The 17328-nt window shown below is 47.2% G+C and overlaps 1 protein-coding gene across 2 annotated transcripts in view; it reads right to left on the bottom strand.

The window, feature by feature from the left end:
- Positions 1-7916: 7916 nt before the first annotated feature.
- The window catches only part of top2b (DNA topoisomerase II beta), a 115957-nt gene continuing 106545 nt past the window's right edge, over positions 7917-17328 (bottom strand). For both annotated transcript variants that reach the window (XM_061760859.1, XM_061760860.1), the window contains 4 exons: positions 15355-15450; positions 13225-13356; positions 12803-12891; positions 7917-8320 (listed from right to left, as the gene is read on the bottom strand). In XM_061760859.1, coding sequence (XP_061616843.1) covers positions 8177-8320; positions 12803-12891; positions 13225-13356; positions 15355-15450 — 461 coding nt within the window. In that variant the 3' untranslated portion in view covers positions 7917-8176. The remainder of the gene's footprint in view (positions 8321-12802; positions 12892-13224; positions 13357-15354; positions 15451-17328) is intronic.

Here is a 17328-nt window from a genome sequence, read left to right as displayed (position 1 = left end):
TCCTTCTCGAGGCGTCACCTTATCGTGGTGGAGAGAGGTGTGTGTCTCAATGATCCGAGGAGCTAAGTTGTCTGGGTCACCCATGGCAAACAGGTCCTAGGTGAGGGTCCAGACAAAGTACAGCTAAAAGACCCCCTATGACAATAAAAACTATTGAACCACGTTTTCCCATACTCGGATGTGGGTCACCTGGGTCCCCCTCTGGAGCCAGGCCTGGAGGTGGGGTTCAATAGGCCTGCACCTATGGGACCCGGCCGGGCATAGCCCGAAAAGGACTCGTGGGTTCCACTTCCCATGGGGTCACCACCTGTGGGAGGGGCCTAGGGGTTCGGATGCTGTGTTAGCTGGACATAATTGGGGTGACCTCAACATACAGCTTGGGCTATGGTACCAGTCTTCTCTAGAGGGGTTGGACCCATGGTGAAAGGCACTAAGCAGGTGTGGGCATACTGATTGCCCCATGGCTCGATGTCTGTACGTGGCAATGACTGTGAGACCTGGAAGGGAGTGATTGGTAAGAACGCCCACCCACACCCCGATCAGAACCTGGTAACCCTAACCCTAACCGGGGGACAGTTAGTCTGAGTGGACCGTGTTCCACACCTCCATTGCTGAGGTGGCCGACCGGAGCTGTGGCTGTAAGGTGGTTTGTGCCCGTCGTAGCGGCAGTCCCCAAACCCGTTGGTGGACACCAGCAGTAAGAGATGCCGTCAAGCTGAAGGACTCTTTTCGGGCCTTTTTGGCCTGTGGAACTCGGGAGGCAGCTGTTGGGTACCGGCTGGCCAAGCAGGCTACAGAAGCTGGCTCTAGGGACGTGGAATGTCACCTCTCTGGCAGGGAAGGAGCCCGAGCTGGTGTGTGAGGTCGAGAAGTTCCGACTCGATATAGTCGGACTCGCCTCCACACACACCTTGGGCTCTGGTACCAGTCCTCTCGAGAGGGGTTGGACTCTCTTCCACTCTGGAGTTGCCCATGGTGAGAGGCGCCGAGCAGGTGTGGGTATACTTATTGCCCCCCGGCTCGGCGCCTGTACGTTGGGGTTCACCCCGGTGGACGAGAGGGTAGCCTCCCTCCGCCTTCGGGTGGGGGGACGGGTCCTGACTGTTGTTTGTGCCTATGCACCAAACAGCAGTTCGGAGTACCCACCCTTTTTGGAGTCCTTGGAGGGGGTGCTGGAGAGCACTCCCGCTGGGGACTCCATTGTTCTGTTGGGGGACTTCAATGCTCACGTGGGCAATGACAGTGAGACCTGGAAGGACGCGATTGGGAGGAACGGCCCCCCCGATCAGAACCTGAGCGGTGTTCTGTTATTGGACTTCTGTGCTCGTCACGGATTGTCCATAACGAACACCATGTTCAAGCATAAGGGTGTCCACACGTGCACTTGGCACCAGGACACCCTAGGTCGCAGTTCAATGATCGACTTTGTGGTCGTGTCATCGGACTTGCGGCCGCATGTCTTGGACACTCGGGTGAAGAGAGGGGTGGAGCGGTCAACTGATCACCACCTGGTGGTGAGTTGGCTCCGATGGTGGGGGAAGATGCCGGTTCGACGTGGCAGGCCCAAACGTATTGTGAGGGTCTGCTGGCAGAATCCCCTGTCAGAAGGAGTTTCAACTCCCACCTCCGACAGAACTTTGCTCATGTTCCGGGGGAGCCGGGGGACATCGAGTCCGAGTGGACCATGTTCCGCGCCTCCATTGCTGAGGCGGCTGACCGGAGCGGTCGCCGTATAGTGGTCGGTGCCTGTCGTGGCGGCAATCCCCGAACCCGTTGGTGGACACCAACGGTGAGGGATGCCGTCAAGCTGAAGAAGGAGTCCTATCGGGCCTTTTTGGCCTGTGGGACTCCTGAGGCAGCTGATGGGTACCGGGTGGCCAAGCGGAATGCAGCTCTGGTGGTCGCTGAAGCGAAAACCCGGGCATGGGAGGAGTTCGGTGAGGCCATGGAGAAAGACTTCCGGATGGCTTCGAGGAAATTCTGGTCCACCATCCGGCGTCTCAGGAGGGGGGAGCAGTGCACCACCAACACTGTGTATAGTGGGGATGGGGCGCTGCTGACCTCGACTCGGGACGTTGTGAGTCGATGGGGAGAATACTTCGAAGACCTCCTCAATTCCACCGACACGCCTTCCCATGGAGAAGCAGAGTGTGGGTTCTCTGGGTTTGAGGTCACCGAGGTAGTTAAAAAGCTCCTCGGTGGCAGGGCCCCGGGGGTGGATGAGATTCGCCCGGAGAATTGTTACAGAGTAACTGGAAAAAAAAGGAAGTCACCCAAATCAACAGAGCAATGTTGGAGAGAATGCATGCCAACTTCCATCAACGCCTTCACAAATGCATCTAGGAAAACGGACACCACATGATGAATGTTGTTTTCCACACTTGATTGTGTCAAATGCTATTTCAGTATGAACACAATGATGTTATTGACATTATTGAGTTCATATTGAAAATTTGTTTGCAGCTACCATTATTTTTTTTTTTTTGCCAATAGACATTGAAAAAAATACACAAGTGGATAGGTGTTTTATAAAAGCAAGTCAGCAAACTCATTGGCTGACGTACAAAATAATAATAATACAAATATGTATAATGTAATTATAAACATCCATGCTTCATGACATTGAGTAAATAATTGTTTTTAAATTTCTCAACGACGTCATCCATCCATTTTCTTCCACTTATCCAAGGTCGGGTCGCGGGGGCAGTAGCTTTAGCAGGGAAGCCCAGCCTTGCTTCTCCCCTGCCATTTCCTCCAGCTCCTCCGAGGGGATCCCGAGGTATTCCCAGGCAAGCCGAGAGACGTAGTCTCTCCAGCGTGTCCTGGGTCGTCACCGGGGTCTCCTCCCGGTGGGACGTAACCGGAACACCTCACCGGGGAGGCGTCCAGGAGGTATCCTAAACAGATGCCCGAGCCACCTCATCTGGCTCCTCTCAATGCGGAGGAGCAGCGGCTCTACTCCGAGGCCCTCCCGGATGACCGAGCTTCTCACCCTATCTCTAAGGGAGAGCCCGGACACCCTGCGGAGGAAACTCATTTCGGCCGCTTGTATGCGGGATCTTGTTCTCTCGGTCACGACCCACAGCTCGTGACCGTAGGTGAGAGTAGGAACATAAATCGACTGGTAAATAGAGAGCTTCACCTTTCAGCTTAGCTCCTTCTTCACCACAACGGACCGATACAAAGTCCGCATCACTGCACCGATCCGCCTGTCGATCTCCCGTTACATTCTTCCCTCACTCATGAACAAAACCCCAAGATATTTGAACTCCTCCACTTGGGACAGGATCCCATCCCCGACCTGGAGAGGGCAGTCCACCCTTTTCTGACTGAGGACCATGGTCTCAGATTTGGAGGTGCTGATTCTCATGCCAGCCGCTTCACACTCTGTTGTGAACTGCTCCAGTGAGAGTTGGAGATCACGGCTTGATGAAGCCAACAGAACCACATCATCTGCAAAAAGGAAAGACGCAATACTGAGGCCACCAAACCGGACCCCCTCTACGCCTCAGCTGCGTCGAGAATTTCTGTCCATAAAAGTTATGAACAGAATCGGTGACAAAGGGCAGCCTCGGCGGAGTCCAACTCTCACCGGAAACGAGTCCGACTTACTGACGGCAATGCGGACCAAACTCTAAAACTGGTCGTACAGGGACCGAACAGCCCGTATCAGGGGGTTCGGTACCCCATACTCCCGAAGCACCCCCCACAGGACTCCCCGAGAGACATGGTCGAACGCCTTCTCCAAGTCCACAAAACCTATGTAGACTGGTTGGGTGAACTCCCATGCACCCTCGAGGATCATGCCGAGGGTGTAGCACTGGTCCACTGTTCCACAGCCAATCTGAGATTCGAGTTCCTTACAGACCCTCCGCTCCAGCACCCCTGAATAGTCCTTACAAGGGAGGCTGAGGAGTGTGATCCCCCTGTAGTTGGAACACAACCTCTGGTCCCCCTTTTTTAAAAAGGGGGACCATCAGCCCAGTCTGCCAATACAGAGGCAGTGTCCCGATGGAAACGCGATGTTGCAGAGGCGTGTCAACCAGGACAGCCCCACAACATCCAGATCCCTTAGGAATCTCATCCACCCCCGGGGCCTTGCCACCGAGGAGCTTTTTAACCACCTCGGTGTCCTCAACCCCAGAGATAGGGGAGCCCGCCTCAGAGACCCCGACTTCCTCATGGGAAGGAGTGTCGGTGGAATTGAGGAGGTCTTCGAAGTATTCGCCCCACCGCCTCACAACGTCCCGAGTCGAGGTCAGCAGTCCCCCTTCCTCACAATATACAGTGTTGACGGTGCACTGCTTCCCCCTCCTGAGACGCCTGATGGTGGACCAGAATTTCCTCGAAGCCATTCGAAAATCGTTCTCCATGGCCTCACCGAACTCCTCCCACATCCGAGTTTTTGCCTCAGCAACCATCAAAGTTGCATTCCGCTTGGCCAGCCGGTACCCATTAGCTGGCTCAGGAGTCCCACAGACCAAAAAGGCCCGATAGCACTCCTTCTTCAGCTTGACGGTATACCTCACTCCCAAGGGGTTGTGGGATTGCCGCCACGACAATGGAGCCCACAGCTCCGGTCAGCCGCCTTCGGCAATGGCGCACTCGGACTCAATGTCCCCCGAGACGTGGGTGAAGTTCTGCCTGAGGTGGGAGTTGAAACTCCTTCTGACAGGGGATTCTGCCAGACATTCCCAGCAGCAGCAATAAATTGGTTTACTTTTAATACGTTGTTATAATTGTAGTTCTTCCACGAAAACGAACACGCATGGAACCTGGAAAGCAATAGATGATTATAAAAAACAAGGTTCCTTCATTACACACCTGTGAAGGAACCATTAATACTGAAAGGTACATACATTCATGTTTTCATATATATATATATATATATATATATATATATATATATATATATATATATATCACAACTCAATAGTGCATAAAGGCTTCTGTATTACTGGGCTATATTTTTGTGAAATAAATTTGAGTTGTGACTTAATGACTATGTTAGATTTTGGGTCCTGAGGCCAAACCAGTTGGGAACCACTGAGAAGCTGAAAGTTTCAATATTGAACGTACATCTACAGTGGTCTTTATCCCCTGACATTTGTTAGGCTTGTAGTGGGGATTTGTTAACATTGTGCAATTGTAAGTGATGCTGAGGGTGACAAAACTGGCCCGTTTTTATTTTCATAGGGTCCGTTGAGAAAGGAAAAGACAGGGGGACAAGATGTATAAGTTCTTTTTAAAGAGAAGCAAGTCAGGTAACGGTCAGGTGGACGGAGAGAGTGTGAGTGAATAGCTCGTGTGATTGAGTAATCGTGAGTGGATAACTGTGAAGCCGGATTTGAACCCGGATCCTCAGAACTGTGAGGCACATGTGCTAACCAGTCACCCAAGGTGCCGCCGCTAATCTTAATCTGTGGTTCCAAACGTTTCTAAGTAACCTGATTGGGCCAGCCAAGTGTCATTTACAGTGTTCCCCCCTGTAAATTACGCCTATGCTTGAGGGGGTTAATGTTTGGTAAAGCACTAATATTAACACATAGGTACTGGTTATTGTAAAAAGAGCACTTATACATGTGTAGCTCCTCACTTTTCATGAAAGCACACAGCCAAACAGAGTTGCAATCTTGTACCGTGTACACACACGATCTTCCGGCCACTGCATCACAAGCTTTGCTCCTCCAGCCACTGTTATTTAATTGTATGTTAATACTTTGTACTAAAGCCTTTGTTTGCAACTCGCCTCCTGCATGGAGAAACTAGTCGCATGCATTGCTCTGGTGTAATTTTGGCCCGTTCCTCCACACAAGCAGTCTTCCAATCTTGAAGGTTCCACGGGCTTCTTTTATGGACCTTGAGTTTCAGTTCTTTCCATAGATTTTCGATTGGATTCAAGTCAGGTGATTGGCTGGGCCATTCTAGCAGGTCTATTTTTTTTTCTTTGAAACCAATTGAGACTTTCCTTGGCAGTATGTTTTGGATCATTATCTTGCTGAAATGTCCACCCTTGTTTCATTTGCATTCTCCTCGTAGATGGCAGCAGATTCTTGTCAAGAATGTCTCAGTACATTTGCCCATTCATACTTCCTTCAGTAATGTGAAGTTTCCCAGTACTATATGCCGAAAAGCAGCCCTACACCATCATGTTCCTCAGAATGTCACTGTTGGTATGGTGTTTTTAGGGTGGAGTGCCATCTCTCCTCAAAACGTGGTGTGCATTATGGCATCCAAACAGTTCCATTTTGCTCTCATCAGACCAGACTATATTCTCCTAGTATTGAACTGGCTTGTCCATATGTTGTTGTTCAAAGTTTAAACGAGCTTTGACATGCAATTTTTTTTCAGCAATGGGGTCTTGCTTGGTGAGCGTGCATACAGGCCATGGCGGCGGACTACATTACTCGTTTTGCTTGTGACAACAGTACCCGTTAATTCCAGCTCCCCACAGGTGGTCCTCGGTTCTTGGACGACTTCTGATTATTCTTTGCGCTCCTCTGTCAGAAATCTGATCGAGGCAAATTTATGGTTGTATGATTGCCGTTCCACTTATGTATGCTCACTGGAACGTTCGTAAGCTTAGCTATGCGCCTGTAACCAATGCCATCGTTATGTTTTGCAACCATTAGTTTGCGATGGTCTTGAGACAGCACTCTGCTCTTACCCATCATGAGATGTGTCTTGACTCACACCTCGGCAATGAGACCTTTTTGTAGGCCAACAGTTAGGACTAAACCAGCTGATATTCATTTACACTGACAAGGGGCTGAATTGCTGTTATTGATAGATTTTAGGCGTTGTCTTGGCTTTCCATGCCTTTTTGCACCTTCCTTTCTTCATGTGTTGAATACTTTTTCCCTGTGTCATTTCACAGTTTTACACATAACTTATTTGTTCTACTTTCTTTGTTTGTATGGATTACTTGGGTTGTTCCCAACATCTGGTGAAATGTTCATGTCAATAGCACTTTTGGAAATATATTTAGTGAGAAAAATGGTGACGTGTTAAATACTCTGCGCGGGTGTGTTTTTCTCAGAGAGAAGGACAAAAAAGTCCAAATAGGCAAAGCACACATAAAATAGGACCAATACGTACACTAGTTTTGTATAGTGAAACAAAAAAGCTTTCTATTCTATCAAAACGATGTTAGGCCAGCAATTTTCAAGCAGCAAACAGAGCACCTCCGTTTGTTGCTCTTATTTTCAAACTCCAAATTGCACCACAGCCGGTGGCGGACTCGACCTTGATGATCGCCCAACGGCAGCGCGTTCAGTCTGAACTTCACATAGCGACAGCAGGCTCAAATCACCTACATTAGACTCCTCAAACAATATCATGACACAAATGCGCACAAAAATGATGAATGCACTTCAATTTTAAAGATGAACATAGTTCCTTCAACAAAAAATGTCTGTGGCCAAATCTGCAGCCTCACTGCAGACAGTGGATCAGACAGCCGACACACAGCACAAAGCGGAGGACACTCGAGGAAGCATGCGCGATTGTGCAGATTTGATTTGAGGGGGGCACGGCGTTTGTTTCAGGGGAGCCGTGCCCCCTTATTGCCGGCCCTGTTCATAACAGTAAGCACAACAGTTAAGATTTGCTGTGAGCTGAAAAAGGGTCGAAAGCCCTAACCCAGGTTATGAAGAACTACTGTTGTGTCGGATACATTCATCCCGTAGCCCACTTTTACAACTTTTTTGTCAGGCTGACATTCATTCAAACTGTTTGAAACAAGTGCCAATATGTTTTGTTGGTGTTCAAATGTTAAATATGTGACATTTTTTTTTATCTTGAGCTATTTTCTGGTAATAAACCTCCAGAAGTAATAATATATTTTGAATGAGTAAATACTGCTCATATATGACTTCATTGTTCAGTCTTGAATAATTCAAAAGTAGCAGAGGTGACACATTTCATTGTTTACTCTTGTTCAAAAAGTTACATTATCCTTTAACAATTAAAAGCTTTTCTAAACTTCTAAAAGCTGCCTTGGACAAATACGGAACATATCAATGAACATAAAGAAACCTGTAAACATTTTCAAACTACACATCAAAAAAATGGAAAACAATACAATTAACAAAATACAATTTAAAGAGTTAATGTATAAAGTCTGTGGGAGTAAAAGAATTCCATACAAGGGGAGTGAAAATGGTCAAAAGCGGATTTAGTTGAACATGTCGTCTTGATCGTTGTCTGACTCCGAAAAGTACTTGACCTCCTTCTTTGCACGGCCCGGCCGGAACTGAGCTTGCATGCCGCCGTGGCTGTTGCTGTCATTCTCGTCATCGGATGGAGGATTGTGAGACTTCTGTTTCCAAAGAAAAGAAAGAAAAGAAAACTGAAATCATTCATCTGTCAAAACTTACATTTGGCAATTATGAACCCCACATGGAAGCACTTGAATCACCATTTTTAATACCAGTTTGTGTCTGTGTTACAGGTTGAAGTGGTCTTTCGAACCAGATTCAGCATTTGGACACAATGTCATTTTTGGGAAACCTTGTCACATTCATTACTAATATGAGTTTGCTTCCTTTATTAATAAAGATCTATCCAATAAATAGCTTTATTCTAATACATAGTATCTATTCTTCCTGTGCAGTTTGCATGTGCTTTTTTTTCTCTCGAGGTACTCCTCATTGGAAAAACATGCATGTTGGGTTATTTAAAGGCGCAAATTGCCCAAAGTCCTACAACCCCAATTCCAATGAAGTTGGGACGTTGTCTTAAACACAAGTAAAACCAGAATACTTTTTCATGGACGCCCCTGCTTATTTCAGCAAGACAATGCCAAACCACATTCTGCACGTGTTACAACAGTCTGGTCTGGCCTGCCTGCAGTCCAGACCTGTCTCCCATTGTCTCGCCCAGACTTCCCTCTCCCCAGCCACTTCATCCAGCTCTTCCGAGGCGTTCCCAGGCCAGCCGAGAGATGTAGTCTCTCCAGCGTGTCCTGGGTCGTCCCCGGGGTCTCCTCCCGTTGGGACGTGCCCGGAACACCTCACCAGGGAGGCGTCCGGGAGGCATCCGAATCAGATGCTGCAGCCACCTCATCTGGCTCCTCTGGATGTGAAGGAGCAGCGGCTCTACTCTGAGATCCTCCCGCATGACCGAGCTTCTCACCCTATCTCTAAGGGAGAGCCCGGACAACCTGCGGAGGAAACTCATTACGAACCACAGCTCGTGACCATAGGTGAGGGTAGGAACGTGGATCGACCAGTAAATTGAGAGCTTCACCTTTCAGCTTAGCTCCTTCTTTACCACAATGGACCGATACAAAGTCCACATCACTGCAGACGCTGCACCGATCCGCCTGTCGATCTCCCGTTCCATTCTTCCCTCACTCGTGAACAAGACCCCAAGATACTTGAACTCCTCCACTTGGGGCAGGATCTCATCCCCGACCTGCAGAGAGCACACCACCCTTTTCCGACTGAGGACCATGGTCTCAGATTTGGAGGTGCTGATTCTCATCCCAGCCGCTTTACACTCGGCTGCGAAGCGCTCCAGTGAGAGATCACGGCTTGATGAAGCCAACAGAACCACATCATCTGCAAAAAGCAAAGATGCAATACTGAGGCCACCCCTCTACGCCTCGGCTGCGCTAGGAAATTCTGTCCATAAAAGTTATGAACAGAATCGGTAACAAAGGGGAGCCTTGACGGAGTCCAACCCTCACTGGAAACGAGTCCGACTTACTGCCGGATATGCGGACGAAACTCTAAACCCGGTCGTACAGGGACCGAACAGCCCGTATCAGGGGGTTCGGTACCCCATACTCCCGAAGCACCCCCACAGGACTCCCCGAGGGACACGGTCGAACGCCTTCTCCAAGTCCACAAAACACATGTAGACTGGTTGGGCGAACTCCCATGCACCCTCAAGGACCCTGCCAAGGGTGTAGAGCTGGTCCACTGTTCCACGGCCAGGACAAAAACCTCACTGCTCCTCCTGAATCTGAGATTTGATTTCCCGATGGACCCTCCTCTCCAACACCCCTGAATAGACCTTGCCAGGGAGGCTGAAGATTGTGATCCCCCTGTAGTTGGAACAGACCCTCCGGTACCCCTTCTTAAAAAGGGGGACCACTACCCCAGTCTGCCAATCCAGAGGCACTGTCCCGATGTCCACGCGATGTTGCAGAGGCGTGTCAACCAGGACAGCCCTACAACATCCAGAGCCTTGAGGAACTCCTGGCGAATCTCATCCACCCCCAGGAGTTTTTTAACCACCTCGGTGACCTCAAACCCAGAGATAGGAGAGCCCGCCTCAGAGAACCCAGTCTCTGCTTCCTCACGGGAAGGCGTGTAGGTGGAATTGAGGAGGTCTTCGAAGTATTCTCCCCACCAACTCACAACGTCCCGAGTTGAGGTCAGCAGCGCCCCATCCCCACTATACACAGTGTTGGTGGTGCACTGTTTCCCCCTCCTGAGATGCTGGATGGTGGACCAGAATTTCCTCGAAGCCGCCCGGAAGTCTTTGTCCATGGCCTCAACAAACTCCTCCCATACCAGAGTTTTTGCTTCAGCGACCACCAAAGCTGCATTCCGTTGGTGTCCACCAACGGGTTCGGGGATTGCCGCCACGACAGGCACCGACCACCTTACGGCCACAGCTTCGGTCGGCCGCGTCAGCAATGGAGGCGCGGAACATGGTCTGCTCGAACTGCGACAATCCGTGATAAGCACAGAAGTCAAATAACAGAACACCGCTCGGGTTCTGATCGGGGGGGCCATTCTTCCCAATCACGCCCTTCCAGGTCTCACTGTCATTGCCCACGTGAGCATTGAAGTCCCCCGTTTGGGCCTGTCAGGTCAGACCAGCATCTTCCCCCACTGTCGGAGCCAAAGCACCACCAAGTGGTGATCGCTTGACAGCTCCGCACCTCGCTTCACCCGCCTGTCCAAGACATGCAGCCTCAAGTCCGATGACACGACCACAAAGGCCATCATCGAACATCGACCTCGGGTGTCCCATGTGGACACCCTTATGCTTGAACATGGTGTTCGTTATGGACAATCCGTGGTGAGCACAGAAGTCCAATAACAGAACACCACTCGGGTTCTGATCGGAGGGCGGGGGCGTTCCTCCCAATCACACCCTTCCAGGTCTAACGGTCATTGCCCACATGTGCATTGAAGTCCCCCAGCAGACCGATGGAGTCCCCAGCGGGAGCGCTCTCCGGCACCCCCTCCAAGGATTCCAAAAAGGGTGGGTACTCTGAACTGCTGTTTGGCCCATAGGCACCAACAACAGTCAGGACCCGTCCCCCCCACCCGAAGGCGGAGCGAGGCTACCCTCTCTTCCACCGGGTTGAAGCCCAACGTACAGGCGCCGAGCCGGGGGGAAATAAGTATACCCACACCTGCTCGGCGCCTCTCATCGTGGGCAACTCCAGAGTGGAAGAGAATCCAACCCCTCTCGAGAGGACTGGTACCAGAGCCCAAGGTGTGTGTGGAGGCGAGCCCGACTATATCTCGTCGGAATTTCTCGACCTCGCACACCAGCTCGGGATCCTTCCCTGCCAGAGAGGTGACATTCCACGTCCCGAGATCCAGCTTCTGTAGCCGGGAATCGGATCGCCAAGGTCCCTGCCTTGGTGAGCCCATGGGAAGGGGGACCCATGTTACCCTTTCGGGCTGTGCCCGGGCGGGCCCCATGGTTGCAGGCCCGGCCACCAAGCACTCGCCTTCGAGCCCCACCTCCAGGCCTGGATCCAGAGGGGGGCCCCGGTCACCCGCGTCCTGGCAAGGGAAACCTCGATCCACTTATATTTTTCATCACAGGAGTGTTTGAGCCGTGCTTTGTCTGGTTCCTCAGCTCGGACCCGTTTGCCATGGGTGACCCTGCCAGGGGCGTGAAGCCCCAGACAACTTAGCTGCTAGGATCATTGGGACACACAAACCCCTCCACCACAATTAGGTGACGGCTTCCAGGATGGGTTATTGAATATTGTTAAAAGAAAAGGTGAATGATTATTTGCTAAAAACAATAAAGTTTATCAGTTTGAACATGAAATATCTTGTCTTTGTAGTGTATTCAATTAAATATAGGTCGAACATGATTTGCAAATCATTGTATTTCGTTTTTATTTATGTTTAACACAACGTCCCAACTTCATTGGAATTGGGGTTGCATTTGTTGTTTTTGTGCTCTTTCTGAAATGCTCCACGATGGTGGCAAAGCCCTGTCTCATAGAAAAGTCATCCTACTTTTCTATTATTTGCATAATTCAACGTATCATCTGGTCATCTCGGTCGATTTGTTCTGTCAAGGTCGCCGTTGATGTGGCTTTGTTCCTTGTTACTGAAAGGAAAGTCAAAAAATGGCCGGAAATGGAAATGGCCCAAAAAATGCAGTGGAAACTCCACCCTGTGGCGTCCTCGCCAATACCAGCCGTGGCGACACCCCCGACTTGGAGGAGAACTGCAGCGCACTTTCAAAACAGCGCGCGTGGGTTGCGCTCGAGTATCAAGGCAAACTACGCTGAGGGACAGCCGCAGTGACGTCCGGGCGAGTATAAAGAAGCCTTCACTTTTTTACCTTGTTTCTACTTTTAACCCTCAGTATATTTCTTGGACGCACAATTTGTACTCGCTCAGAGCCACGGCTCCTCGGCTTGCAGTCAGGATGGGCTGCGTGCTAACACTGCGACGGGTCCCGGAGCGTGACCCGACATTTTGATTTCCTATACCCGCTATTGCTGCTGTGAAACGATGCAAATTTCCCCATTCTGGGATTCAGAAACATGATTTAAATCTCATATTTGATCAGCGATTCAGATACTCACCCTGCCTACCAGTTTTTCCATTTTCTTTATTGGACTATAATCATCATCCTCAGAGCCAGATGCCATTCTCTTTCTTCCTCGGCCTTTACCTGCACAAAGTTGAAGAACAATCAAGTCCCAAAAATGTTGCTCCGATGGTGACTTTTATTATAATACAGGGAGTCCTTGGTCGGTGATGGCGTTTTGTCGTTACCTCCGGTGTTCCAGATTTTTTCGTTAACTATTTTATATTTCTGCCCTTGAAGTTCTTTTCATACAAATGCTCTAATTAGGACTTTACTACAGCATAGTTACCGATAAAAGATATGTTCCAACTTAGATAAAAAAAAATAATAATAAAAAAATCAGGCTACAGTAGTGTCATAGAAACTGAACTCAGTCATAAACTGAGGACCCCCTGTATTTGCAATTAATGACTTTACCTGTACTTTTAAGAGCTACTTTCTTGGACCCAGTGTCGGAGTCAGAGTCCCAGATGGATTTATCCGGTTTCTTTGCTTTTGGTGTGGGTGTCTTCCTTGGTTTAGGAACTGCATCAGATGGCTTCTTAGACCCTAGGGACAGAGGGAAGAATGGAGGAGGAACTCTCAGGAAGAGTTGATTTCATGAAAATCATGAAGAGTTCAAATTGCAACAGGAGAAATCGGAATTTTCTGTGAATTGAGTAAAATGAGTTTTTTTTGTGTGGAAAATTCTGGTTGTAGGTTAAAGCTAATCATTTGAATTCATCTATTACGCAAGTAAGAGGCTAATGTGGGGGGGGGAATCAAACTTGTGTTTCAAAGGTCTTTCATGTCATTTCAGTGCAAAATCAGACGACTCCAATTTTCAAAAACAAGTAAAAAGAAATTTCAGAGAGCTATAAATTTACACTGAAATGGTAAATATGATTCTTTGTTTCCGCCCACAGGCACAGACAACCCAGGTTAAATATGCCGCTGCGGGCGTCTGCGGGATTACGACAACCCGGTTTACCCACCCCATCAAAGAGATTTCTCTCTCGCTCTCCCTCTCTCCATGTTCAGGCCTCAGGTTTAGGACTTTTATCATTGCTACGTTATGGGCCTATTACATTTTAAAAAGGGCAAATTACGGTGATAGACGTGTAATGGCTCCTAACGTAATAACGGCGCATTCATATCCAAAAATAAAAAGTTACATGAAAAAAAGTGAATGTAAATAAATTCAGTTATTTACATTTGCAAAGATTTATTATTTTTACCAGGCAAATAACATACTAACCAGCCAATATAGGCTTTTTATTTTATTATTAGGTTATTGGCCAAAGGTTATTACGTTCAGGACTTTCATTACGTTATTGGCCATTTAATACGTTCCAGGCCTATGACATTTTATTACAATGTGGGCTGCTACACGCCTACTTCTGTGGAAGCGGTGGAGGGCTCCAACAGGGTCGATGCCAAATGGGGTCGGTGATAAACAAAGGCGAAAAAATCGTGAAATATTGAGTATTTTTGGAAGTAAATGTTGTGTGGTGGCATTGCAGCATAAAGTAAGTAGTATGTTATTCTTCGATTCATCGTGGTTCAAATCCGAAAATTCCGATTCGGTGTCATTGTTTGTCCAGCGGACTCAAGTCACCACCCATTTGCGCATAGCCATATTGTATGTGGGGCTTCAAAAGATACAAGGTTGAATTGTTTGTTTTTCATATTGCAGCCATTTGCTTCAACATTTGTCTTCCCCCCCCCCCCCCCCCTCAGTAGCGTACACACAGCACAGCATATTGACAGTAAAAACAGAATTATGCATCTTTTTACATATTAAAGAAAAACTGAAATATCCCATGGTTATAAATATTCAGACCCTTTGCTCAGTATTGAGGAGAAACACCTTTTTGAGCTAATACAGCCATGGAGTCTTCTTGGGAATAATGAGTTTTTCAAACCTGGATTTGAGGATCCTCTCCAGTTATGTCAGGCTGGGTTTGGGTTTGTCTTTACCACTCTCACCAAGGCTCTTCCCTCGGGTTGCTGCTCAGTTTGGCCGGAGTGCCAGCTCGAGAAAGTGAGTCGTGGTTGCCCCAAATGTCTTCCATTTCAGGATTATGGAGTCCAACAGAAATTCTTTTGTAAACTTGGCCACATCTGTGCCTTTCCACAACTCTGTCTCTGAGCTCTCCGGGCAGTTTCTCATGATTCTCATTCGAAATACTTCACGGCCATGTGATATTTCATTGAAAAAAAAACAAAACTGCAAACATTTCCACAATTCTGTTTTATACTGTAAATACGGCTGTGTGTACATTCATGAGGGGGGAAAAAAACTGAACTTAAATGATTTTATCAAATGGCTCCAATGACAAAGAGTGATACATTTCATAATCATGAGATATGACCAGGCATTTGGATTGCCCATCAACATATGTGCGGAAAACTACAGGAGCTGCAGTGCGACCAAATAGTTCAGTTGCATTCAGCCGCGTCGCACTGAATTTACTGTGTGCGCCCGACATTTCCTACAATAAAGTGATGCTTTGCGTTAGCTTTCACACTGTAATCAAGAGTTATTTCCACAAATAAATGCATTACCTTTCTTTGCTAGTGGCGGGCTGTCAAACGCAGAGGTGCTTGAAAACGCGGAGAGAACTCTGTTGTTGTCATCGTCACTGTCAGATTTCGACCGGTCTAAAAGCATAGAAACGACATTAACCCATTGTGTCATGTCTCCGTACTGTAACCTCGACAAAGAGAGAATGTTAGGTTAGTACTGGAAAATAGATATTGTTACTCTTTTTATCAGGACATTTGACGAAATATGCTTGATTGAAGAGTCCTAATTGATGTACATATTAGGAATATAATATGGGCTACTGTCCTGTCTTTATATTCAATATAAAGTCTCCAAATAAAGTACCAGGCCTCAGCAATCTTGTTGAGAATGTGATTGCAGTCCGGTGACAGTTCAACACAGAGCACTCATCAGACATGCATCTTCCGGGACGCGATTTTCCGAGCTACCTTTTAACGCGCCGTCAGCAGTCGGCGCGCATGAACAACAGGACGCTACCCGATGTCCCTTAAACCCAAGCTCATGGGTTTAAGCAATTATGTATTTAGCAATTTTGCTAAAAACACAAAAGATTTGTCTGCTGGCACTGAGGGATATGGAAATCAGAAAGTATTTTCAATTCCGAGGCTGAAGTCAGGATTTTGTCTTTATTTATTTTTTATTTTTTTTAAATAATATCAAATGATTCCAAACCTTTTCACTTCCTTTCCTTTTTTTATGCAATAATCATAGTGTCAAGAATTAATTTGACTGCATTTTTGTGCTCAATGTTGCCCTTGGGCATTTCCTTATGTGGCTACTTATGCTTTATGTCAGTGTGTTTTACCCGAATCTGAGTTTGGTTATTGAATTCTTTGGCCACGACTGAGAGGAGAAATTGGAAGTTAGGACAATCATTTTCTCATAAAAGTTGGCGCCACCCATTTCCCTTTTTTCTGACATGATGACTCGTGCGAATCTGTGCCTATTTTCAGTTTTCTATTCATGAATTCGCCAGAGCTGCCAACCTACAGAAATTCACTTCCAGACCAGTTTGTCCAAATTAATATATTTTCAAAATTTGGTGGGACAGTTATGATGGTATATTATGTTACAGGATAAAAATAATTCTGCATACTGTTCAATTGCACATCATTACTCTATAATCGTAATAATTCATAAATTATGGCTTCCATATTTGTTATTTTAATGTTTTATTGCCTCAACCCTATAACGGTGGACGCAGTTGCAGCCTGAATCAAAGTATGAGATTTTGACGCGCCATATCTTTGAAATAAAAATATGTCTTTGAAATAATTCGCCTTTACCAATTCTGTTTTCAACTTTGATTTCAAAAAAAAAAAAAAAAAAAGTCGACATCAATGGCAGTGAGTGAGTTAAATCAGATTATTCAGATCTCAAATGTCAATTAAAACTCAGCACTCTATTTTGCAAACAAACCAAAAAACATTTCTGATAGATTAAATTGCATAGTTTATGGAAAAAAACAATAGATTTCTATTTTGGGAATGTACTTGTATAGATGTCTTCTCTTGCATGCTATTTATAGTATACATTTATATTTCCTATCTCCACTATTGCTACTCAAATGAAATTTTCCCCATTGCGGGACTAATAAACGTTATATTACAAATATGTATTATTAATAAAAATATACTTTTAACCTGACCCCGTTTCCCAGATGACATCTCCAGTGATGTATTAATTCATTTCTGGTTCAGAGGGCGCCTTGTGTGGCCGTGGATGATTTCACATTGATATCTCCAGACGCATTTTAATTGACCTGTTATTTTCTTGTTCAAAATGGGGGGGGGGGTCCGGCACCCGTGCCCCTCCCTTTGGGACTCAAGACATGCAAACACCAAAGGCCCATCTCCACCTGCACCTGATGCCTCCTCCAAGCTGTGCCACATGAATAGCATCCTCCTCTTTAAGCACGGTAGTTTTCTGTATTTTTTATTGGCCATTTCCGAATTTGAAGTTAGTTCATTCTG

This window comes from Phyllopteryx taeniolatus, chromosome 21, assembly GCF_024500385.1.
Source record: "Phyllopteryx taeniolatus isolate TA_2022b chromosome 21, UOR_Ptae_1.2, whole genome shotgun sequence".
In the NCBI taxonomy this organism is placed as follows: Eukaryota; Metazoa; Chordata; class Actinopteri; order Syngnathiformes; family Syngnathidae; genus Phyllopteryx; species Phyllopteryx taeniolatus.
Note: the sequence above shows the minus strand (reverse complement) of the source record. Positions and strands in the feature narration are given on the sequence as shown.